At 44.1% G+C, this 24,888-nt stretch overlaps 6 protein-coding genes across 12 annotated transcripts in view; all 6 read right to left on the reverse strand.

Moving 5' to 3' along the window:
- Positions 1-24,888, reverse strand: part of Trpgamma (Transient receptor potential cation channel gamma) — a 69,862-nt gene that overhangs the window by 9,515 nt on the left and 35,459 nt on the right. For 5 of the 7 annotated variants that reach the window (XM_069051251.1, XM_069051252.1, XM_069051253.1 and 2 more), the window contains 5 exons: positions 22,353-22,483; positions 18,294-18,728; positions 17,084-17,245; positions 16,821-17,031; positions 793-1,177 (listed from right to left, as the gene is read on the reverse strand). In XM_069051251.1, coding sequence (XP_068907352.1) covers positions 793-1,177; positions 16,821-17,031; positions 17,084-17,245; positions 18,294-18,728; positions 22,353-22,483 — 1,324 coding nt within the window. The remainder of the gene's footprint in view (positions 1-792; positions 1,178-16,820; positions 17,032-17,083; positions 17,246-18,293; positions 18,729-22,352; positions 22,484-24,888) is intronic. The other 2 variants (XM_069051250.1, XM_069051249.1) reach the window with 2 other exon arrangements.
- Positions 2,248-4,458, reverse strand: LOC138132932 (sphingomyelin phosphodiesterase-like). The gene is made up of 7 exons (XM_069050668.1): positions 4,299-4,458; positions 3,577-4,256; positions 3,359-3,528; positions 2,942-3,307; positions 2,716-2,896; positions 2,467-2,660; positions 2,248-2,421 (listed from the first exon to the last, which is right to left on the reverse strand). Exons 1-7 carry the CDS (start codon positions 4,363-4,365, stop codon positions 2,268-2,270), a joined length of 1,812 nt encoding a protein of 603 aa, XP_068906769.1. The 5' UTR covers positions 4,366-4,458; the 3' UTR covers positions 2,248-2,267.
- On the reverse strand, positions 4,626-7,043 carry LOC138132934 (sphingomyelin phosphodiesterase-like). The gene is made up of 8 exons (XM_069050670.1): positions 6,715-7,043; positions 6,378-6,673; positions 5,962-6,330; positions 5,741-5,910; positions 5,329-5,691; positions 5,100-5,280; positions 4,859-5,049; positions 4,626-4,812 (listed from the first exon to the last, which is right to left on the reverse strand). Exons 1-8 carry the CDS (start codon positions 6,788-6,790, stop codon positions 4,671-4,673), a joined length of 1,788 nt encoding a protein of 595 aa, XP_068906771.1. The 5' UTR covers positions 6,791-7,043; the 3' UTR covers positions 4,626-4,670.
- LOC138132933 (sphingomyelin phosphodiesterase-like) lies at positions 7,184-9,492 on the reverse strand. Its single transcript, XM_069050669.1, has 8 exons — positions 9,335-9,492; positions 8,990-9,288; positions 8,563-8,943; positions 8,345-8,514; positions 7,932-8,297; positions 7,704-7,884; positions 7,462-7,655; positions 7,184-7,412 (listed from the first exon to the last, which is right to left on the reverse strand). Exons 1-8 carry the CDS (start codon positions 9,408-9,410, stop codon positions 7,271-7,273), a joined length of 1,809 nt encoding a protein of 602 aa, XP_068906770.1. The 5' UTR covers positions 9,411-9,492; the 3' UTR covers positions 7,184-7,270.
- LOC138133378 (sphingomyelin phosphodiesterase-like) lies at positions 11,534-13,815 on the reverse strand. The gene is made up of 8 exons (XM_069051277.1): positions 13,696-13,815; positions 13,351-13,640; positions 12,922-13,296; positions 12,705-12,874; positions 12,294-12,653; positions 12,070-12,250; positions 11,835-12,025; positions 11,534-11,780 (listed from the first exon to the last, which is right to left on the reverse strand). The coding sequence occupies exons 1-8, from the start codon at positions 13,763-13,765 to the stop codon at positions 11,573-11,575; spliced, it is 1,845 nt and encodes a 614-aa protein (XP_068907378.1). The 5' UTR covers positions 13,766-13,815; the 3' UTR covers positions 11,534-11,572.
- LOC138134276 (sphingomyelin phosphodiesterase-like) lies at positions 13,893-16,091 on the reverse strand. Its single transcript, XM_069052458.1, has 8 exons — positions 16,016-16,091; positions 15,668-15,966; positions 15,238-15,618; positions 15,017-15,186; positions 14,602-14,967; positions 14,374-14,554; positions 14,131-14,324; positions 13,893-14,078 (listed from the first exon to the last, which is right to left on the reverse strand). Exons 1-8 carry the CDS (start codon positions 16,089-16,091, stop codon positions 13,937-13,939), a joined length of 1,809 nt encoding a protein of 602 aa, XP_068908559.1. The 3' UTR covers positions 13,893-13,936.

The following is a 24,888-nucleotide window of genomic DNA, read 5'->3' on the forward strand; positions in this document are numbered from 1 at the left end:
CCAACTAGTTAACTACACATTTCCGGACCCATCCTCGACGAAATTAAAATGCTTCCACCCGCAAACCTACCCTTCTTCCATTATCGCGATGTTTGCATTGCACGTTAGTCCGCCGCTTCCGTTTATTATTTTAGCAAATATTTAAATTTTCAACGGCGATTTTAATGATTGAAAAGGGCGGGACGAATTCGCAGGGCCGAGGTCCTGGACAGGACTCACAAACGTCAACTTTGATCTATTAGGGACAATCGCATTTGTCTCCTTTCCTTGCCCGGTCCTATTAGCGACCCTCGTCTGCACAACTTCGTTACTTCCAAATGCGAAGTAATTGCATCCCCCGAATTTGACAACCCCATTTTCGACTAATAATTTTTCTTTGTTGGCAATTGTTGGACACTCGAGACCTCCTCGAGAGCCGCAACTCGAGGATTCTCGCTCAAATATTGACAGATTTATTGCCGAAAGCGATCGGGCACGTGTTCACCCCCTGAGCACACAATTTAAGGGTGATGCGTCGACCCACTTTAATTTTTCCAAATAGTTGTGTGTGTGTCTAGGGTGACGTCTACATCCGACGCTGACACGTAAACAATTACGCAAACGTCATGAGCTGCGCCTCTTCGCGACCGGAATAACAATGTAAACTGCAAATTGAAAAATCCGGGGCCGAAAAATTCCAACTAATGAGAAAACCGCTGCAATGAAGCCGTTTGTGGCCCGGAATTGATCCGGCTCGGGAAACTTTTCGGCGATGTTTGTTTAAAAGTTGGAGCGTTGCCGGTTAATACTCACCACTGACGTAGGCCAGTATTATCCACTCGACGAGGGTGGGTTGGGCGCCCCTCTGCGAGTAGACGATTCCGGGGTCGTCGAAGAACAGCGTCTGGGACAGCATGACTGCAAGACGATTAACACGAGTCTCGCACCCTCCGACACACTTACACAAAAACGTGAAGTACGAGGCGGAATGACAGATGAACTTGATGAAGGGCTTCCGCATGGTCTGGCCGATTACGGAATGTGGGGCGAGGATGTAGCCGATCGAGAAGAACGGGAACAGGATGCCGATCCTGACGATCTCGAGAGCCTGCAGGACCATGTTTTTCCGGCGGAAGCCGGGAAGGCCCTCGTACCAGATCGACGCCAGCAGCTGTTGGACGTTGGAATGGGCGACGAACTGCAACACAAAGACGGGATTGGATATCGTGCAAAATCACATGTTCATTAAAGTCTCTTGTAATTGGAGGGGCGTAGCTACGGAGCGGTTGAAACCTTGACGGCTCCAATCTCGCGGACTTAATTGAAAACTAGCTCCCGCGACAGACGAAACGGAACAAGTTGATGTTCCTGCAGAAATGTCTTATCTTTCACTGATTCAGTGTTCAAAAGCGTCTCCCGTTGATGCTTTTATAACGGCACTGCCCCCGCGTCGTCAACCTAATCTCGCGTCTTGAAAGATTCAAAGGCGCGCCTAATCCTGCTGCAGGGCAATAAACAAGAGCGATTAATTCCTGCGAGACAAAAAATAATTCGCCCAGAATTCTATTTATCACTGGGCTAAACTGGCTAAGGTCGTGATAAATCGCCCCCGCTAACTCTGATTCAGTTCAAGTCGCCCATCCACCCGTAAATTACCACGCCTCCGATATTATTCTTCTGTAATCCTATCGACAATTTGGTCGGCTCGATTCGCAATTTATTCTCGTCGTCGCCAACGAATTTTCCGCAAATTTGATCGATGCACAAAAAGGTAAACAACCCCTAAGTGTGCCGCGCGCACCTCCGATGCACTCATTAAAAATCCATGAAGTGCACTGCAGGTCGAGGAAAAGAGCAGATGCCAACCTAATTGAAGATTTCTCCGCTGTTGTGTTTGTTTGCAGGAATTGGGACGGGAAGAGTTGAGCCGCCGCCATTAAGCACACGTGACAGACGTGCGACACTAATGTGAATTTATGATAGGTGTGTTCAATAAACCCAAATTGGCTGATGGGTGTTTGCTGCGAGGCGCGCATATGGAAAATTGCACTCACTTTAATTTCTTTCGATCGAGCAGTAAATTCCTGCCGTTGCAAATTCCGGAGAAAAAGCAATCTGAAGTTTTTATCATTCGCTCTGGAGCGTTAACTTATTTTATAAACGCGACAAGCACAGGATAATGAAACTAGTCCTGTAAGCTCTCCGACTGCTAGGACTCTTAAAAAACAATTAAAGTCTTGGGAACAGGAGGGGGAACTAACAACGCCACTCGATTCACTCTTTATTGACTATTTGGCTCCAGATTGGTCGTAGAGCTCTGTGAAGAAGTTGCACTGGGTGGTCTCTCCAAATTGCGCTTTGGCGATGTCGCACAGATACGCCTTGCGACACTCTTCGTCGCAGCCTGCTCCAATTCCTGCGTCTCCGTTGCGGAAATAAAACCTGCAAGTCCAGCGTTACCAGTGCCCCAGGTTCGTTTCCACCCACCTGAAGTAGTGGTCGAGGAGCGAATGATCCTCCGCCATCTTATACAAGACTTTGTCGACCTCCCCCGCCTGTAAATTATTCACGCCGTAAGCTTCGACAAAGCTGTAAAGCTTGTACCATTCCGGCGTTTCTGTAACGGGCCGGGAATTCGCCAAAGTGAGATTAAACGTCCATTCTTCATAATCTAGGAGCGTCTGGAAATTATCCCCCAGGGTATTTATGTGTCAACCTGGGGGTGTGTGTACTCACGTAAGTGCTCTGGTCAACGCTGTAGACCTTGTAGCTGGGGTTGGCGCTGTCGTATGGTGTCACAGAAGCTCCGTTAAAAGCCACCCCCACGGCTTGCTCGGGGGCGGAGTTGTTGTAGTAGACGTGGAACTCGTCGCGGTGAGTGTGTCCGTTGAACTGACCCGTTATGGTGGTCGCGAATCTACAAGAAACCTTGAGAGAGGGGCACTCCTGGGTCGGGACCTACCTCTCGACGATCCTGTGGTACTCGCGGCTCCAGACTTTGAGGCAGGAGATGTCGCCGGTGGGGACGTGCGACAAGATGTGGACACTCTCGCCGGCGTCTTCGGCTTCTTTGAGAGTATCCGCGAGCCACTGGAGCTGCTGGAAGGGGTCGACATCGTCGAAGATCAACCACCAGTTGTCAGTGTAGCACAAGTTGCCGTTGATCCCGATCACTCTGAATCCAGGGCGCGGGCTGACGCTGTAGTACCCTCCTTTGAGGGCAGTCTCGCTGACGTCTTGACCAATCAAATCGGACCACTGCTTGGCTGCCAGCTCGAACAACCACTTGACAGAGAGACTGTCGTCTTTGAGTTGATCGTCAGGCCAACTAAAATTGAGTGTTTGTCTCTCCCATCTGTGCGGAATCGTCGGGACTTACACGTTCAACGGGTGCGGCTCGTGGTTGCCGAAAATGGGAAAAACTGGGACGTCGAAGGAGTTTTTGAAGAACGTGTAGAGCTTGGAGATTGTCTCTGTGTTGTTGTCAACAGTGGTCTGCCACACTCGATGACTTATGATGTCACCGGTGTAGTATACGTAGTCGAAGTCCTAAAACAGTACCATTACCAAGTGTACACTCTTCTGGTACTCACTCACGTGAGTTTGGCTCTGTCTGACGGTCTCTTCGACCAAGTACCATGGCGCGTCTGCAAGTCTGTAGTCCGACCAGTACCCACAAGCTGTTTCGGGTGAACTCGCTTCTCCTTGGTCCTCCTGGCAACAGACAGGCTCCCCACAATTCGCCTCTCCGTTCACCTTATAGTACGGATCGTAGTGTATGTCTGACAGTTGCAAAATACCAAAACTGTCATCACTTGGGTCGTCTAGTTGCGGTCGTGCTGCCGCATTTCCGGGTGGTATCACGATAGACCAATCAAAATCGTCTCCAGTGGGACACCCGAAGTTTTGCAACACTGACCCACACACCCTCTCAGCTTGGATGTCAGGATAGTTCTCGACGATATAGAAGGCAATGTCAGCATTGATACTGATGGCACCGTTGCAAACTCTCTCTGTTTCGATGCCCAAAGAAAGACACAAGTACTCGATGGTGTCTACTATGGCTTCTTTGGTCATGCCGTGGTTGTACTCGTCGATCACCAAATCGAAGACTATGTTGCACAAAGTGCAGATTTGGTCGTTGTCGTAGACTTTTTCCATGTGCTCGCGGAAAACATGAGGGAGTTGGTACGACTGGGCAGCTTTCGTGAACGAGTCTGATTTGGTCTTGGTCTTGAAAAGATCCACGATTCCGTTTTTGACCAACTCGAAATCATCTGCTTGGATTAGTTGGTGCGAGGTTGAAGAAAGGTACTTACCTTTATTGGACTTTGAAGAAACAAGTCCGATGAAGAAAACGAGTACCGACAGTCGGAGAAGAATCATTTTCACTGAAGAATCACCGCAAACACAATGCGTCTCTTGATATTACCGCTCGATTAAATATACTTGATCGCATCAAAAAAATCGACAACAATCGAAATACTTTCTGTTATGGAATTTATTATTTCAGCGTCCTCAAAAGAGATTATAATGTATGATAATGTCAAGTTTAGATCTCTATCGCATTGTTTTTTTCACAATGTTTGATTTTTGATAGTTGATAAGCTAATAAGTATTTTATTTACAATAAAAAACACAACACATTCAAAGAAGAAAAGTATTTCTTTGGAATTTTCTTACAGCTAAATTTATTGGTGATACATTTTCAAAAATCTGTTACAATGTTTGTCGTCTGTGTAGACAGTGGTGGCAACCTGACACAAATTTTCTCTCTTGCAAGCATCGTCGCAACCTGCGCCAACACCAGGATCACCATTGCGATACTTAAACCTGCAAGAATCTCATCAAAAGAAGAAGAACAAAACTGGAAACGTACTGAAAGTATTTGTCTAGGAGCGAATGATCTTTTGTCATTTTATAGACGACTTTGTCAACCTCCTCAGGCTCTAGATTGTCTACACCGTACGCTTCGACAAAGCTGTAGAGCTTGTACCATTCCGGTGGTTGCCCAGGTTGTAAGTTGGCTTGTGTCAAATTGAAAGTCCACTCTTCGTAATCCCGCAAAGACTGGAATCTCGATTTTGAGGAGAAACCTCCAATCGTCTTGGTCTACTCACAAATGAGGTTGAATCAACTTCGTAGATTTTGTAACTGGGGTTTGAGGAACTAAAAGGAGTTAAGGATGCTCCGTTGAATACAACTCCAATGGGTTTGGTAGATTTTGAACTGTGGTAGTAGATCTGGAACTCATCTAGATGTGTGTGACCACAAAACTGTCCAGTGATGGTGTTTGAGAATCTAGATCAACAATACTGTACCCCAGGTAGAGACTTTTGACAATTCTACCTTTCTACAATTCTGGAATATTCTCTGCTCCAAACATTGAGACACTCTGCTCCCGTGGGAACATGTGTCAAAATGTGGACACTCTCGTTGTCGTCTTCGGCTTTTTTCAAAGTCTCAGCTAACCATTTTAACTGACCGTAAGGGTCAAAATCGTCGACGATTAACCACCAGTTAAAAGTGTAACACAGGTTGCTGTTAATTGCAACAATCCTAAACCCTGGCTTTGGGCTGACGGTGTAGTAACCTCCTTTCAAGACAGTTTCTTTGATGTCTTGACCCACGAGCTCTGACCACGCCTCGGCGGCTTGTTTGAAAAGCCACCGAGTTGGAAAGAGACCATCATCAACTCTCTCACTGGTCCAGCTAAAACGTATTTATTATCTCATAGAGAGAGACACTTTTAAGAGATTACACGTTCAACGGATGGGGCTCGTGGTTGCCGAAAATCGGATAAACAGGAACTTTGAAGGTATTTTTGAGGAACGAGAAAAACTTTGCGATCGCTTTGGTGTTATTCGAAACACTAGTTTCCCAAATTCTGTGACTGATTATATCACCAGTGTAGTAGACATAGTCGAAATCCTGTCAAAATTGGGTTTAGACTCAATCTGTTGAAAATTTGACTCGAATAACCTGGGTTTTGACTTGTCTCGCTGTCTCCTCAATCAAGTGCCAAGGCACATCTGCGTCTCTATAGTCCGTCCAAAATCCACACCTCTTCTCCACAGAACTCCCCTCTCCTTGATCCCCTTGGCAACAAACAGGCTTCCCACAATCTGCATTCCCGTAAGGAGTATAGTTGGGGTCGTAGTGTACATCGCTCAGTTGCAAAATCCTGAAACTCCCTCCCTTGTGGGACACCCTTTCAACTGACTCCCCACCCGGAAGCTCAACCGACCAATTGAAAACCCCCTCGTTTGGACACCCGTAGCTCTGCAGGAGCAACCCACAAATCCTACCAGACCTGACAGGATAATGATCGATGATGTGCAAAAAAATGTCCTGGTAAAATCGACTCAGATTAGCCACCACAACCTCACACCACTCACCAAGTTGAGACCGATCGCCCCCCGACACACCCTTCCGTTCTCGATACCTAGCCCCACGCACAGAAACTCCGCCTCTTTGGCGAGAACCTCCCTAGGCACGCCTAGTCTACGTTTGGCGATGATCAAATCCGCGACCAACTTGCACAACACGCACAGCTGCGGATTGCTGAAGATTTTCTCCATGCCGGCTCTGAAGACATGAGTGAGTTGGAAGTTTTTTAAGGCGTTGGGGAGAAAGTCTGGGACTCCGGTGTTGAAGAATGTCTCGACTCCTTTGGTCACCTTTGCAAATTCGTCTAAGGCGAAATGGAAGAAGAGAATTGAAGATTATACAGACCTGGGAAGTTTAGGGAGGAGATGAGGGCTAAAGACGCACAGAAAATTGTCACACTTAGTATACTGAGTGGAGACATTGTGGTAAATAAGGTGGTGGAAAGGTGTGCCTACTTATATCGTCATTGCGCCTTGAATGGTGATTGAGTATTCTTGCATGAAAGGAAATAATGCCAGATTTAATTACAATTCCAATTGTAACTTTTTTTATCAAAGCACGGTTTAATTAAATCAAATTATTATGCATAATTACTGATAAAAAAATAATGAAGTGAACGCACAGTATCACTTTCCACATTAACATTCTGTAATTGGTGCAGTTTTATTACAACACTAATTTGTTTGTCGTTTGAATAAACATTATGTTAATGAAAGTGTATTTTTTGTAAATGTTTTGCATAATAAATACATTTCGTTATCATTATCAACAATGGTGGACGTCCTTCGCTGTTGAGATTAAAACAATCTTGAAATTAGTTCACGTGAGCATTGCCCCAAATACATTTATTTCGATTTTACAAAAAATCTTATATAGTCTTGTTTCTACTTTTAAAAAAAATCTACTGATCGTACAGTGTCAGAAAGCGATTGCAATGGGTGGCGTCACCATAGACGGTGGTGGCAATCTGGCACAAATTGTCTTTCTTGCAAGCATCATCGCAGCCGGGACTGACCCCAGGATCTCCGTTACGGAACTTAAACCTGGAAAGAATTGCCCATTATGGACGCCTCCCCAAAACCCAGAACCTACGTGAAGTAGTCGTCGAGAAGTGTATGGTCTTGCGCCATTTTGTACAAAACTTTGTCAACCTCAACTGGATCTAGACTGTCAACACCGTAGGCCTCCACGAAACTGTAGAGTTTGTACCACTGAGGGGACTCCGTGGAGGGTTGCGAGTTGGCTAGAGTGAGATTGAAAGTCCACTCTTCGTAGTCCCTCAAAGACTAGAGACTCAATTTTGGGAGAAACTCCAAACTGGATTGTCTACTCACAAATGTGGTCGAGTCAACTTGGTAGAGTTTGTAACTAGGGTTGGACAGGCTGTAGGGAGTCAAAGAGGCTCCGTTGAAAACTGTCCCAACAGGTTGACTAGGGTTCGAGCTGTTGTAGTAGACGTGGAACTGGTCTTTGTGGGTGTGACCATTGAATTGCCCAGTGATGGTATTGGAGAATCTAAATCAGAGATCTTGTAGGGTGGAAGAGTCGCTTCGAATGTCTACCTTTCGATGATTCGGGAGTACTCTCTACCCCAAACTGACAGGCTCTCTCCTGTTCCTGTAGGAATGTGGGACAAGATGTGGACGCTTTCGTTGTTGTCCTCGGCTTGCTTAAGCGTGTCCGCCAGCCATTGCAACTGGCCGTAAGGATCGACGTCGTCGAAGATCAACCACCAGTTGTAACAGTAGCAGAGGTTGCTGTTGATGGCAATAATCCGAAAACCCGGCCTGGGACTGACGGTATAGTAACCACCTTTGAGGACAGTCTCGCTAATGTCTTCACCAACAAGCTCAGACCATGACTGGGCAGCCAGTTCAAACAACCACTGGACCGAGAATTGCTCATCTAGGACACTCTCAGTGGGCCAACTGAAACCGTTTTGTTACTCGAGGTCTAAGAAAACTTGGGGAGTTACAGATCGAGAGGGTGAGGCTCGTGGTTGCCGAAAATCGGATAAACCGGGACATCGAAGGTGTCTTTGAAGTAGGAGTACAACTGGGCGATTGTCCAGGTGTTGTTCGCCACACTAGTTTCCCAAACTCGGTGACTGATGATGTCTCCGGTGTAGTAGACGTAGTCAAATTCCTGTCACAGTTTGTTGTATTTTGTGAAATTTGGTGACGCGAGTCTAACCTGGGTTTTGGTTTGTCTGATTGTTTCTTCGACCAAGTGCCAAGGCACATCTGCGTCTCTATAGTCAGTCCAGTAGCCGCAAGTTGTCTCAGTTGAGTTGGGTTCTCCTTGGTCGCCTTGACAACAGATGGGCTCCCCACAATCAGCGTTTCCGTTCGGAACATAGTTGGGGTCGTAGTGAATGTCAGACAGTTGCAAAACATTGAAAGTTTCTGGGTTGGTATCGTTGGGTTTGGGTCTCTCCGGAGAGTTCCCACTCGGGAGATCGATCGACCACTCGAACGCGTCTCCAGCGGGACATCCAAGGCCTTGCAAGACAGACCCACAAATCCGATTCGACGTGATGTTGGGGTAGTTGTCGATGATGTAGAGGAAAACGTCCTGATTGAACTAGATCAGTGCTATTCCAAAAACCAACACAACTCACCAGATTCAAATCGATCACACCCGTACACACCCGACGACTCTCAATACCGAGATGCACGCATAAATACTCAGCTTCTTTGGCGAGAGTCTCGGCGGTCAGTCCCAACAGTCTCTCACCAATCACCAGGTCTACTGCCAGGTTGCAATAGTAGCAAACCGTGGGATTGTCGTAGACGTTCTCCATCCCGTCTCTGAACAAAAACGGGAATTGGTTTTGGTGAAGCGCGTCTGCGAGATACTCGGGGGCGACTCCCGTATGGAAGTAGTCTTGGAGGCCTTTGGTCACCAATTCTTGTCCCACTGGAGGGAAGTTAGATTCAAGAGATTCAAGTGATGAGACACGCACCTGGGACCTCTGTGGGGAGCGCTAGGGGCAACAGGACGACCCAAAGGACCACACCAAGTGAGCGACGGGACGCCATTTTGATGAATGAAACTGATTGGTACACAGTACTTATATTGTCCAACTTGAAGTCGTAACTCGTGTTGTTATCAGTGTTGAGTAATCGAGAGAAATCTAAGATTTTTTACGTGATAAGAGCAGATTTCAGTGACAAACAAAGTTTTCGAGAGCAAAAGTCACAGGTCAAATACTTCGGCGTATCAGGAATGGCATGATCGTAATTGTTCATTGTTTTTCGAGTGGATTCACTCAGGTGACCCTCTTGAGAGTTGTTGTTGTAGAAATTTGTACGAAAATATATTTGGTTTTTTTTTACGTTAAGAAATGCAACTGAATTATATTTTGCATGTAGAACTTATTAGAAGTTTCATTAGTGGTAGTAACTTACTCCAAACGCGATCAGACTCCACACCTTTAGACCAAACGCGTTAGGAATAAATTACTACAACCAGATCCAGACCTCATTCAAGTTTTATGAACAAGTTCGATGCGGCGATTATGATTTTCAATGATCTACTTTATGACTGGGAACAATTGTTTTGTCGTACGTTCATTTCAAAATTTCCATTACTCTTTCATCAGCTCTGTCCACACCGTTTATATTCTGTTTGTTCTTAATTTGTACAACGAAGGATTTTATTATCTTTCGTAAAACAAACAGGGCTCACCGGATTTTAATTTCTACACATTTAATCCCTAAGAAGCTTAGCTTGTTGATTTAATGCGTAATCTGGTAGAGTTTCATGAGTCCCTCAAGGCTGTCTGCTAAGGCCGCTGTTGTTTATGTATTTGTATCTACACTCATCACGTTACAACTTTGAATATGGATTTTTTAAATTTCATGGTTAATACTTTTTCAAATGTTTTAGTTAACGCGTTTTAGTGCAGACACTTTTGAATTACTCATAATGTTAATTACACTTGTGACGAACAATATATGAATATAGACAGCTACCCGAAGACAGATTAATTGACTGAAAGGGTAAATGTAATCAGAAGTTTGGTAATTTCTGCAAATTAAATGCAAACGAGAATCTTCACTTGAGAATATATAATAAATATGTGGAACGTAGAGCAGAACGTGGAATTTGCAGCGTTGATTAGAGTGGATTCTGTAAATTAAATTCCAATTCTATTTAAAATACCGAGTGATCATAAAGAAAACAAATCAAGAGTGCTAAAGTGTATTTTTTCCTGGTAGGCGGTTGCGCGCGCCATTTACGAAACCCTGCAACGAAATGCTACCTCCCTATTGGTTATTTTATTCCACTAACCAATAGGGAGGTTGCATTTCGTTGCAGGATTTCGTAAATGGAGCGCGCATCCGCCTACCAGGAAAAAATAGAGTTTACCTCATCTTTTGTTTTATCAAAACGTTTGTCTTAGCTCGATCGTACGCATATGTATACTAGCTATACACAGTCGTGTTATTGGTTGCCTACTCGAAAAATCTATTATTAATCAATTCATTATTAATATAATGCTTTATCTTGAATGGTGAAACCCATTTTACTACTTATTTTGGGATACAATTACAGTAAACTTTGCTGAAATCGAAAAGTTGATTTCTAGGTTAACAACAGCACATCATTGACATTTCTTTGACATTTCATCGAAAAATATGCTTCCCAGTGGCGTCCATTTGGCAATAAAGCTGGTAAATTACTCATTCTTAATAATAACCATAAATTGTCTACGCCCGTGCATTGAACGCTTATTTGCACAGAATTCCGCTACGACATCACTGATAATTTGCAACGCCTGCTCTGATTAGTTTACTGTTTGATCACATTGTATTAATTTCAAAAACGACTTGACTGTGTCAATTTAGTCCAAAAATAAGAAATTAAATATCTTAAGATTCGACAAGAACAAATCTTTTCAATTTCTCTTGTACTGTTAAAAAACTAAGATTGTTTTATCTGGTGCCGCAGCGTTGAGAGTCTCTGGTCTGAGCGATCCCTCGAATATTTCCGTCAATTTCTCAATCTTGTACGCCGGCAAATTGCCTCGAGAAAAAGTTTGTCATCAGCGAAAGTTGAAATATTGGGTGGCGAAGCATAAACCACCTCGTTTATGAAAGATTGATATTAAATTTAAATTTAGTCGTGAGACTCAGTTAGGCGTTTTTCAACGTCAAGAAGATCTAAAAAAACTGCAACACTTCAGCGACATTCTTTATTACAATCCAAACAATCTCAGGAGTTGTTGAAACAAACCCCAAAGGAATTTTGCAAAAAACCAAGATCCTTCATCGTACAAATCTAAGAAATAATTACATTGTTTGTCGCTCTTGTACACGGTGGTCACGATGTCACACAAGATTTCTTTCCGGCAAGACTCGTCACAACCGCCTTGGATGCTCGGGTCGGCGTTTCGAGATTTAAATCTAAATGGAGCAATGTGGCTAAAGAAAGTTGAGAGAAAAATTTGGACAGTTTACATGAAGTACTTATCGATGAGGGAGTGGTTTTTGGCCATCCTGTGCACCACTTTGTCGACTTCCGAGGGGAGTAAGTTTGCAGAGCCGTAAGTATCGACGAAACTGTACAATTTGTACCAATTGAGTGGTTGGGACTGGTGGGAGTTGGCCAAAGTAAGATTGAAAGTCCACTCGTCGTAGTCTAGCAAAGACTGAGAGACAGATGAGACGACACCGACAAAACTAAATCACTCACGAAGGTTTCAGGATCGACATAATAATATTTGAAGCTGGGGTTGACATTGACGAAAGGGGTGACCGAAGCGCCGTTGAAAGCCGCCCCAACAGCTCGCCTGGGATGTTTTTGGCTGTAGTAAACGTGGAACTCGTCTTCATGAGTGTGCCCGTTGAACTGTCCAGTTATCGTGTTTGCAAACCTAAACAAATTTAGTGTGGGGAAAAAGATGTCCGAAACTGTACCTCTCGACGATCCTGGCATACTCCCTACTCCAGACCTTCAACTGTGTGGAAGAACCGGTGGTAACGTGCATCAAAATGTGAACACTCTCGTTGTTGTCTTCGGCTTGCTTCAAGTTGTCAGCCAGCCATTGCAACTGCCCGAAAGGATCGAAGTCTTCGACGAGCAACCAAAAATTGAAAGTGTACCCTGGGTTACCGTTTAGCCCCATGATTCTAAATCCTGGGCGAGGACTGACGGAGTAGTACCCTCCTTTCAAGACAGTCTCTGTAACATTCTCCCCTATCATGTCGGACCACACATCGGCCACCAACTCAAAGAGCCATTTCACACTGAACTGTCCCTCGCTCTGAGTCGGCCATCTAGAAATCTACAAATATCACCCCTTCCGATTTTGATTTGTACAGAATTACTGGTCCAGAGGGTGGGGCTCGTGGTTGCCAAAAATGGGGAAAACTGGGACACCGAAAGTTTCCTTCAGATACGAAAACGTTTTCACAATAACCTCTGAGTTTTTCTCGATGGAGGTGTTCCACATCCGGTGGTTGATAACATCTCCGGTGAAGTAAACATAGTCGAAGTCCTAGCAATCTAAGAGTTACAACAGAAGAACGAGAGGACTCATCCAACCTGAGTTTTTGCTTGTCTGATGGTTTCTTCGACCAAGTACCACGGAGGGTCAGAGTCTCGGTAGTCACTCCAGTACCCGCAAGACTTGTCCGATGAAGACGGCTCCCCTTGGTCCTCCTGGCAACAGATGGGTTCATCACAATCCGCGTTTCCGCCTGGAACGTAACCAGGGTCGTAGTGGAAGTCGCTGAGTTGCAAAATAGTGAAACTCCCTGTTTGATTCAATTTTGGTCTATCTTTTGACTCCCCAGGAGCTATATTGATCGACCAATCTATCTCGTGGTCGATTTTGCAATCGTACGACTGAAGAAGCACACCACAAATCCTGTCCGAAGTAGCTTTCGGATTAGTGTCAAAATAGTAGAGAAGTATGTCCTGATCGACAAAAATTTAGATTTGTCTCTTCTTTGACAGTCTAAGTCAACTTACTATATAATTTTCTAGGGCCCCTCTGCAAACTCTCTCAGGCTCGATGTTCAACAACGTACACACCAGAGTCAAGTCAGTGAGGAAACTCTCTCGAGAGCCCTTTAGTGCCCTCTTGGCGATCATCAAATCGAAGACTGTGATGCACAAGAAACAAACCACCGAATTCTCGACGATGTGAGTCCTGAACAGGTGACGAAACGGATGACGGGAGAGAACCCCGCGGAAGTCTTCTGGCTCTTGGTCTGTGATGAAGAACCCTGACAGAGCGTCTTTAAGAGGAAGCAGATCCTCTTCAAGACAAGTTTGAAATGAGGGGATGATTAAAAACAGTACTTGGATACGTACCCGAAATTTCGCAAGTTGACAGTGGGCAAATTGCCAAAAAAAGTACTGAATACCAAGTTTTAGGTAACATTTTGCCACGATGTGACTTTTAACTGTTCAACCTTCGGTTAAATAATTAACTATGGTAATATATGGGGGAACCTACGCCTTGATAAACATTCATAACTACGGCGCTTGATAACAACAAAATAAACACATTAAAAATGAACTGTTTTTATTAACTGTATCGTTATTCATCAATTTATTGGTCATACAGTGACGAGAAGCGATCGCATTGGTCGTTATCGGTGTAGAGTGTTGTGACAATCTCACATAGAATATTTTTCTTGCAGCTATCGTCGCATTCCCCACCGATACTTGGGTCCGCGTTGCGGGATTTAAACCTACAAAACACCCCCTTCAAGTACCACAAAACAAGGCAAAAAGGGAATTTACTTGTTGTAGTCGTCGAGAAGTGTATGGTCGTCTGACATTTTCAACAACACTTTGTCCACTTCAGATGGGATCAAGTTAGCAGAACCGTAAGTATCGACAAAACTGTACAACTTGTACCACTCAGGCGACTGCGAAGAGTCTTGGGAGTTGGCTAGAGTGAGATTGAAAGTCCACTCGTCGTAGTCCAACAGAGACTGGAAGAAGTTTCTGATTGGTCGGACCAAACACAACAGAAATACTCACGAAGGTTTCTTGGTCGACGTAATAGTATTTGTAACTGGGGTTGTTATTGGAAAACGAAGTTACGGAGGCTCCGTTGAAAGCCACCCCAATAGCCTGCGTGGGCTCTGAGCTGTTGTAAAACACGTGAAACTCGTCTGTGTGGGTGTGTCCGTTGAAGTGTCCAGTGATAGTGTTTGCAAATCTAAAGAGGAAGAGTTAGAGGAGTTGACAAGACCTCGACGGCTCTACCTTTCAACAATCTTGCCGTACTCCCTAAACCACACTTTCAAACTGGAAGCACCACCCGTGGGGACATGAGACAAGATGTGGACACTCTCGTTGTTGTCTTCAGCCGCTTTTAGAGTATCAGCCAACCATTGCAACTGGTTGAAAGGATCGATGTCTTCGTAGAGCAACCACCAGTTGTCAACGTATCCGAGATTGCTGTTGATACCAACCACCCGAAAGCCTGGCCGCGGACTGACAGAATAGTACCCCCCTTTGAGGACAGTTTCCGTAACATCTTCACCTATCAATTCGGACCAATCCTTGGCCGCGAGTTGGAACAACCAGTTGACACTGTGTTGCTCGTCGTTGATATTGTCCTCCGGCCATCTAAAATTGCGCATTAACGACCAACAGACTCGATATCTTAGGTGATTACAAGTTTAGAGGGTGAGGCTCGTGGTTTCCAAAAATCGGAAAAACTGGAACGTCGAAGTTGTCTTTGAAGTAGGTGTGGAGCTTGGTGATGGCGTCTGTGTTTTTCTCGATGCTGGTTTCCCAAACGCGATGAGCAATGATATCTCCGGTGTAGTAGACGTAGTCGAAGTCCTAACAAATGCAAAGATTTTGGCGCTGAAGAACAAGTCAAATCGACCCCACCTGCGTTTTGGCTTGTCTCACTGTTTCCTCGACCAGGTGCCAAGGAGCGTCAGCGTTTCTGTAGTCAGTCCAATAGCCGCACGCTTGTTCCGGCGATTCTGGTTCGCCTTGGTCTGACTGGCAACAGATGGGTTCCCCGCAAGCCGCGTTTCCGTTGGGAGTATAGTCGGGATCGTAGTGGATGTCGCTTAGTTGCAAAATAGTGAAACTCTGGAGGTTTGTGTCGTCTGGTGGTGGCCTTTCCACAGAATTCCCACTAGCTATGTCGACAGTCCACTCGAAAGCGTCACCAGGGGGACAACCAAAAGATTGCAAGACAGACCCGCAAAACCTGTTCGACGTGAAATTCCCATAATTGTCCATTGCGTAAATCAAGGGGTCCTACAAGTACGATCAGTACCGGCTCCAAACGCGACGATTCACGACTCACCACATAGAGTTCGATGATCCCGGTACAGACCCGGTCAGTCTCGATGTTCAAATGTGTGCAAACAACGTGAGCCTCTTTGATGAGAGTCTCGCGGGTGAGACCCAACACTCGTTCCTCGATCACCAAGTCTATCACCAAGTTGCAAAGATAACAAACGGTGGGGTTGTCGTAGACGTCTTCGGCGCCCTCTCTGAGGACGTGAGGAAATTGGTAGGAATCTAGAGTTTTCAGAATGTCGTCGGTTTCTTCATGAGTGTGGAAGTACTCGACGATCGCGTTCTCGAGAGGTACTATATCATCTTCAAGGAGGATTTGTCAGAAGAGGTATCGAGGGGCAATTATACAGACCTGGAGGAGTGTAGGAAGCCGCGAAGGAGGAGAAGACCAAGAAACTCACCAAACCAACCGCACAAGTGGACGCCATCGCAGAAAGTGACATAATTGAGGGAAAACATGAGTGCTGGAGATTACTGAAGTACTCCAAAACTCCTATCAATCAAAATCGACCTCGAGCTATTTTTAACACAAATCTGAAATGCGATTTGATGGAAAGACTCAAATTTGAAGAAATAAGAATCGCTCAGACTCAAATTTCCATTTCAACATTGTATCCAAATTAGTTGGTGGCTTTCTTTCTTTACTTCAAAGAGAAACATGTGCTTGTTTTTTTAATGTAAATGCAATAGAAGTAATAGATGCGCTATTGTTCTACTTATCTGTTACTATTGGAAGTGTCCTCATGACACTTTTGTAATCACTCTATCTACAAAATGTTGTTGTCAAGCTAAAGTTTCTTTAATTTCAATAGTCATAGAATAGGATAAAGTAGGTATTTGGTAACGCCAAGAACGCAAACGTTTTTTCTTCTTCTTTCTTCTAACGGTACAGAAGATTCCAACAAGACCGTACTATAGAAAGCAATATTTGGTGTGCCACAAGAGTCAACTTATGGACCAACGTTATTCACACTTAAAGTATACATATACTCTGGGGCACTTTTTCAATTGGTACGAAAAGGACATTACCCACGTCCACAGATCAACAAGATCAAAATATTTGCTCAGCGCTTCACTTGACTTTTTAAATGATTGCAATTGATAATACATAATAATGATAATAAATGCATCACATTTTTTCGCAACCCTTGCCCTACCTTTTTCTGCCGGAGCTTGATGGCGAGCTTGAGCCTGTTCAGGTGCATCCTGTCCCCGTGCTCGAACGCCGGTCCCGTGGGGTCGTGATTCAGGAGCACCTCCAGCTCGTACGAGCTCCTCGTGTGGTCCAGAAGAGCGGTGGCGAAGTCCTGACACTGCTTCCTCAACTCCTGATACTCGCTCTTAAACTCGTGCTCCATCAGACTCAACCTGCGAACACTCCCGTCAGCGTCACCGGAAGTCAACGGATGAAGATCCTCACCGACGCAACTCCCACGACAGCTCGAACGCCGTCAGGATGGGGTCCTTGGACGAGAGCGCTATCAGCGAGGGCGACGCCAGCGCCCTGTACGCGTTTATCCGACTCCTGGAGTGCCTGAGGGAGTCCTCCATGCGGGAGGTGACGCACTCGTCGCAACCGCATCTGCAAAAAAGTGGCCTTAATCCCGGGAACGACGAGTCGTGCTATCTGGTGAATTGTTTCTAGTCGAGTCTTTTGCATAATAAGAGAAATTCGGAGAGATTGGCGCGAGGGATTATTCGAATTTGAAGGGGATGAAATCTAGATGGGGTTATTGTGAGCGGACAATGCGCGATTTAGTGGCCCGCAGGTGTGCAAGATCATTATTTTGCCCCGGGAGAAATCCAACACTCAAAGAAACTCCACCTTTGTTCGATTTATTTGCAGGAGTAGACTTACATCTCACGGAAATTCGTAGCAGGATTTATCGTCCTTAGTGCAGGATCAGATTCGGAAAGGTGCACTCTATCTGAATGCACCAATAAAATGTGAAAGGCACAAAGTTGCAGATTTTGAAAAAAAAAAAACTGTTACAAAACATTGTGATTACAACGAAACAGGTGGTCACTCTCGAGAGTTTCTTATCAAAAAATCAGATTATTTCATTTCAAACACTTATCCGAAAATATATGTATTTATATATTTTGTTTCAACAAGATAACCCTCCCCCTCACACCACTCTGCTCGAGAAGCGAATTAAAAATAACACGACACATTCTCGGAGGCTTTTAGCTTTTCGTCACAATACAATCCATCTGACCGATAGCACTTCCTCGTTTCTTTGTGTGTCCTCTTTGATCCTTCGACAAAGTCGTTGTCCTTGATCGTCTCGAATCGGTTCATGGACCGTCCTATTTTTGTTTGGTACTTGTTGAATCATCCTTTTCTGTCTCAGCCGAATTACTCGTCGCAAAAATCCTGACGATAAACAGGCTCGAAACGACGTCATCGTCCCGTTCCTTTTGATGTTTGGTTAGCACCACGCTCATTTATTATTCATATGTCTGTAAACTGCACGTCAAAACCAATAATCTCCGTTGAAAAACAAACCAACGAGAAAATAATTCGATTCCGTCGCCTCATTATCGGATCTCGCCCAAAAGGGAGACCCTGCACGCCGCACGCATCCCCCTAACGTCTCTTTCATGATTCCCAATTTGCATCGACTCACCTGACGTCGTGGGGCATCGGCAGAGTGGCCCCCCTGTCGAGGAGGATCTTGATGATCTCGTAGTTGTCGCGGTGGGCCGACAAGATCAAGGGGGTGATGTCGGGGGTGAAGGTGGCGGTGTCGGGCGGCAAGGCTTCCCAGCTCTTTAACAATGACAAGTGAGGGGGAGGAAACGAGTGGAGAAGCGGTTTGCTTACGTGCGGCTCCCCCGGCTTGTGTATGGTCTCCTCGTGGTCGAGCAGCACCTCGACGGCCTCGACGAACTCCTCGGAGATGGCGTGGAGGAGAGCGTCCTTGGTCTCGACCTTGTGCTCGATCAGCAGCTCGACCATCTCCAAGTTTTCATTGTCGATGGCCATCAACAGGGCACTCCTGCCTAGCGGGTCGACGCAGTTGATGTTGATGAAGCCGGTCTCTTCGGCTTTTTGCAGCGTCCTGGAGGAAACACGGAAAGTGAGTTTTTCACGCTAGAGTGATCAAACTTGTTAGGAAGTTGGCGACGCTCCCGATATTCCCGGGGATGATGCGTCTGTTAACTTAATTAAAATCAAAACTGTACATAGGGCGGTTGCTGTAAATGCATCGAGAAGGGTAATATATCTGGAACTTAACGAGGCGATATCGAGTTATGCCACAAGCCCTTTTGCCAACTTGACAACTCGCTGGCAAATATTAATTAAAGTTCGAGCCCCGGGTCCGACTCCGCACCGGAATTCCTCCACTTTAATTAACGCCGCCGCGAAGAATCGGCTTGTTTAAAAACTACTTAATTAGGGGTTGAATCAGGTGAGCCCTCGCCGCCCCTTTGTCATCCCCACGTTGTAAAAGCCGCCGTAAATACGACGGAACGGCGGCTTTTATGACGGGGCCATTACGGAAATATCATGTGGTATCATGTATCTTAAAGACGGGATGAGGTTCGGGGAGAAAAAAGCTTCCCACCCCCCGAAGCCCCGAACTTTCTCTATTATTTACCTTAAACCAAGTTTTCTGCTCCGAATTCAAAAGGAATCCTCGAAAAACAAGCCAGACGGTGAATTTTTATTAAAACTGAGCATGGAACGACGAAAAAACGATAAATATTAAATGGTGCACTCTCATCAGGGGGTTATACATATAAGTTGGTTTTATAGAAAGGGGATGAATTTTAATGGAGTCTCGTCAAGTAAAGAGCGCCGAAAAATCTCGCCCCGGAGGAATTTCGTTACGAAGATTTTGTTTTATTAAAACTCGATCGGGGGAAAAATCGACACGATTTCGCGAGTCCCACTTTTGTCATTTCCTGGCAGTATTTAAATAATAGCGACCTAGATTATTTTTAAATTAAACTTCCAATAAATCCCAGTCGGAAGGCGTTTCCTGTTTAAATTGCGATTTATTTCCAGGGGATTCTTATAAAAAAATTTACTCTGCTTGTTGCCGGTCCTTGCCCCATCAAAAATTTACGATGAAACCAATATAGGTCAATTGTAAACTTTAAAAAGCCAATTTCTGCTCCGAGTTGTTGAATAACTTCGCTCGGAAAGTTCTCTTTCGAGGCCGTAGAAGGACCCGTGGCATAAGTTCCCTCATTAACCACCCTCTTATCCTCAAAAGAAAAGCGTTAGTTGCTTAAATGAGTCGAAAATTAACTCGAAATTTTCCTTTTACTCTTTGAAACCGATTACCGAAAAAAATCTAAGTAATTTTTTTCAGCGGAATACGAATTCTTGGGTTTTATTTTATTCTAAAATGAAAGAACTTAATTCGTGCAATTCCTGCTGACTATTTTGTGGAAAATAAATATTGCAGAGCTTGATTTGCCACATCATAAAATATGCAGGAATTGGGCGTCTCCAAAATTTAGCAGGAATTGCATGGGACATTGGTGAAAATGAGATCAACTGACGAGTATTTCCTGCAGTTTATTCTAGGAGCGACATAACTATTTTTTTTTTATTTTACAGTGACGTTTACGATTTTTTTCAAAATTCTCTTCCCTCTAGATGCATCCTAGATAATAAAACAAAATTTTTACGTGAGAAATCACAAGATTCTTGCAGGAATTGTCCGAATCATTATCACTTACTGCAGGAGATTTTAGCATGTCTTAGAGGGTCGATAATCTGAAATGCTGTATAAATAATTTTACATAGATCGCGATTATGCTCGAAACAGGTATTATCTCATGTAATAAGTTGAGCTTTCTAAGCTAACAAGCTTAATTTCCGGTACCTCGGGAGAACTATAGAGACACGATAAATTCATAATTACTCATTGTAAGAGTCAATTAAATGGAAGAAGTTTATATCGTGTAATTCCTGCTGAACACATGTTTTATTACTTATTATTATTTTAATAGAATTAATAGTGTGGAGCTTGATTTGGTTTAAATATCGTGGATACAAAATTACAAGAATTGGACATGGGGCAGGAAGCTACTAAAGTCTAGCAGGAATTGGATGGAATCTTCTTTTGGAGTATTCCAGAAAATTATACTCTCACGATTTAACGTGAATGATGCCTAAAAATCATTTAAAGATATGTATGTGTTTCTGGAATTTCGAAGAAACTAGCAGGACTGGTATACAGGGTGTAACAGAAATAAGTGCATTAATTTTAACTGGTAAAAGAACTCATCAAAAGGAACAACTTTTCTCTGTGCCATTTTGGCGAAAAACGTTGCATAATGGCTTAAAAAAATAGGAAAGATTTTCCTAAAAAAAGTGCTATACGAGTAGATTTGTTTGAATTTCGATTTCGGCGTTAAAACACGTTTTCTGGATGAAAATGGCGTTTTTTTCATATTAGCGATCTCAATTGGCCATTGCAGTATTTAGGGATATCTTAGTAAAAATTCTCTCCAATTTTTTTTTTTGAATTAAACATCGTTTTTCGGCAAAATGGTAGATAGAAAAGTTGTTCCTTTTGACGAGTTCTATTACCAGTTAAAATTAATGCACCTATTTCTGTTACACCCTGTATGTATATGTATAAAAACTTGAAAAACAATGGAATATTTCACTTGGCATTCTTTTTTACCAATTTATGTTCAGCAGGAAGAATTGCGATTTAGCATGAATTTTTATTTTATTTTGAGAATGAACGTCATTAACATTTTTGAAAATTTTCCTTCCAAGGGAACGCTCACGGCGTGCCCTCTGTCCTGCTAATATTAAATTAAATTGTAAACATTTAATGTCTCTCCAGGGGCACCTAAAGACATCAGAAAATTCTTGTACACGACAAATGTCCGAATTCCTGCAGGAATTGCTCGAACTTTCCTCGCTTGCCGCAGGAAAAATTTGCAACGTCTGCGGGGGTGCAGGCATTAAAGATAGAATATCCCTGGTCGGAATTCAGTATAAATAATTTCACATTACGATTATGCCCGAAACGAGCCATTCCCAGGTATTATCTCCGGTAATAAAAGGGAATTACTTACGAACGGCATCCCTTCAGCTATCAGGGGTGGAAAAACCGTTGTCGTCGCCCTCTCGTCTTCACGTCAAAGAAATCCACCCACCTGGCGGTCATTAGCCACGTACTAGTACTTTTTAAACAAATAGATAAAGCCGCCCTGTCATCAACACCCCCGTGGAAAAATATCTCTTTATGTGTTTGAATATCGTTATCGACTAAGACCAGTGTTTGCACTGTTTGATTAAAATCGGAATACATAGAGGAAAGCTCTGTTGGTAACACTCGTGGAAAACATCCACTAATCTCGAGCCACACATCGAAGAAAATGACGTAAATAAGCAACGCCGCCACTCGAACCAACCCTGAATGTCTTCGGGCGTATTATTTCAGTGTAACGCGGCTCCCGGACATAATTTATCGCCTGTCAGGGACATATTCACCAGGACAAATGCCGTTTAATATTTTAATAAAATCCTTTTTGCTCTTCCGGAGCGCTGCTTGCGGTCGAACAAACACAAAAAAAAACTGACAGGAAGAAGCTCATTTGTCCCAGTCCAGTGTAATTTATTAAGCCGGTTCGAGTGGACACAGCTCCTGCAACAACCCTCCTGCAGCACCCCGTAATTACGCGTAATTACGTCAAGCAACGGAACTCACCGTCTCGTCGAGGCCACATCTCCTCTCTCCACCGCCAGCAGGAACTTCTTCTCGTCGAGCGACAGCTGCGCGATCTCCTGGTGAGGCCTGATGACGTTCTCCTCTTCCATCATGCCGTGTATGCTGTGTCTCTGTCGGACAAACACCATCCATATTAGTCGTTTCGATGATCGCCACGGTAATTGACAGAGACGAATTAATTCGATGCGGTTTGTCGGAAAGCGATATGTCAAAGCCAATTAAATTAAATGGGACACCGCCAATTTGCGTTGTAAACAAAGAATTTTCCCGGCGAAAGTACTCCCAAGGACGCCGCGACGACCTAATTAACATCGCATTATTCAGACGGGAGGGTTGGGGGTGGTTTGTCCGCGGCGGGTGGTGATTGGCGGTGCGAATGGGGTGGCGAGGACACGTGTCAAACTGTGATCACATCTTGGCCAGTCTTGTAATTTACCGAAACAATAAAACGACTGCCTTTCATCTCGCTCTAGATCGCCGGTGGTCTGGGGGTGGATCGTCACCCTCGAGGTCAAGGGGTTGATTGGGGGTCAACAGGCAATGAATTGATTGATTTACTCTCACTGAACAACACTTCGTTTTGTACAAATTTAATGTCTCTTCTGGAAACAGTTCAGATCTTTTAGTGAATTTCACACAAACAGGTTGGCAACACTGTTTGTCTAGGACCATAGAATAGAAATTAAAACAGAATCGAAAACATCGCTAATGAAACAGAGGAAATGAAAAGAAAATTTAATTTAATCATGTTAAAGTGAATTATAGGTTATATTTTTCTCTCGATTGTCTAGATAAAATGAAACAATCTTTTGCTGATTAACTCTTGACAGACAGGAATAGTCAATTTCATATTAACACAACAAACACTCCCTGACTCGATGTAAGAAGAGATGAAAGCTGGAATACACCGATTGGGGAATGACGTTTGTGACCTTGGACTCGACCACGCTATCTGCGATCTATTTTCAGTGAAAATCTCCACGTGCCCGGACTAAAAACTTAAAGTAACGTTGTAATTCACTCGATTGTGAAGGCGTTAGCCAGAAACTCCAACATCGCAACCGGTACAACGTCCAGAAAAAATGTCGTAACTGGAGACAACAGGAGACGCTGATGGAAAGCAAACACTCCTCTCATCGCGTTCGCTTCTTGCTTTTGATTTGGTTTGGACGGTTTTCAGTTGACGCAAACGCCCCCGCGCGGTGCGTATCCTGGTGACACGTGGAGCGATTCCCAAGAACGCACTCGACGGCGCCGAAGAGATGACGTCCCGTCGAAGAAAAATGTTCGCGATGTCAGACAAACACCACCTTGAAACTTTATAGAGCGTTTATTTATGGAGCATCAAAATCGGTTCGTTATTTAGATGTCAATTACTATAATAAATGTCGAAGAACGAATGACTTGCTTTAACGCTTCCATAAAATAAATCAGTCGGAAACGGCTTCTATCTCCGATTTCATTCACAAACACCTCAGACCAGGATAATTTTGTGGGCCGGAGAGAACTTTCGACGGGACTAATCCGGGGCAGGAATTTATGCCGGGAGGTGTTATCCTCGATCAGGTAAATCTCGCCGACGTGTTCCCATCAGTTTTCATTTTTTCAACGCAGTAATAAAGCTCCCGTTTCATAATAAACACACATCATTCCCGTCTGGACTCAATTTCGTTTTAATACAGTGAAAATTTTGAGTGCTCTCGGTCCGGATCGCATAAAACTGGCGCTTGATGGCAGGTCTTTGATAGATTATTGACTCGATGTGTTGGAGCGGTGATCCATCTTGTAGATGGACATGTTAGGCGATGGATACCCGCACGCTTTAATGCCATGATCAATGTTGCCTCTTTACAGGGACGGATTAACATATTTATTTTCTGTCGGAGCTATTGAAAGACGAGGCGAACCGCAACCCGGAAAAAAGGAAGCGAGTGGGGGAGTCTCGTCGTATACAGGGTGATCGACGGAAATCTAACCAACAGATCCGTTCTGGAGGTGCACATGAGCCTTCTGATCTAGAGGATGTGATTTTCGGTACCTGAGAGGACAACAAAGATTGAAAAAGAGAAACCAACTAAAATGAAGAAATTTAATTCGCGCAATTCCTGCCGCATCCCGGAAAAAAGGAAGCGAGTGGGGGAGTCTCGTCGTATACAGGGTGATCGACGGAAATCTAACCAATAGATCCGTTCTGAGCTAGAGAAATTCTAGTAACTGAGAGGACGATAAAGATTGAACAAAAGAGCAACTAAAATGAAGAAATTTAATTCGCGCAATTCCTGCTGAAAGTAGATTATTGTTTAGGAAATAAATTGTGTGGAGTTTGTTTTCTATAATTTACTGTAGAATGTGTTTTCATTGGCTCGATAACAATGCAGACATTTATCACACTGTTTTGCAGGAATTGGATGAAATCTACTTATGAAGTATTTGCAAGATTCAGATTAACTGAGGACCATTACGAGTATCTCACGTTTTTAGAATGAGCAATATCTAAAATTTATTCAAAAGCATG

The sequence above is a fragment of the Tenebrio molitor genome, chromosome 6 (genome assembly GCF_963966145.1).
Source record: "Tenebrio molitor chromosome 6, icTenMoli1.1, whole genome shotgun sequence".
In the NCBI taxonomy this organism is placed as follows: domain Eukaryota; kingdom Metazoa; phylum Arthropoda; class Insecta; order Coleoptera; family Tenebrionidae; genus Tenebrio; species Tenebrio molitor.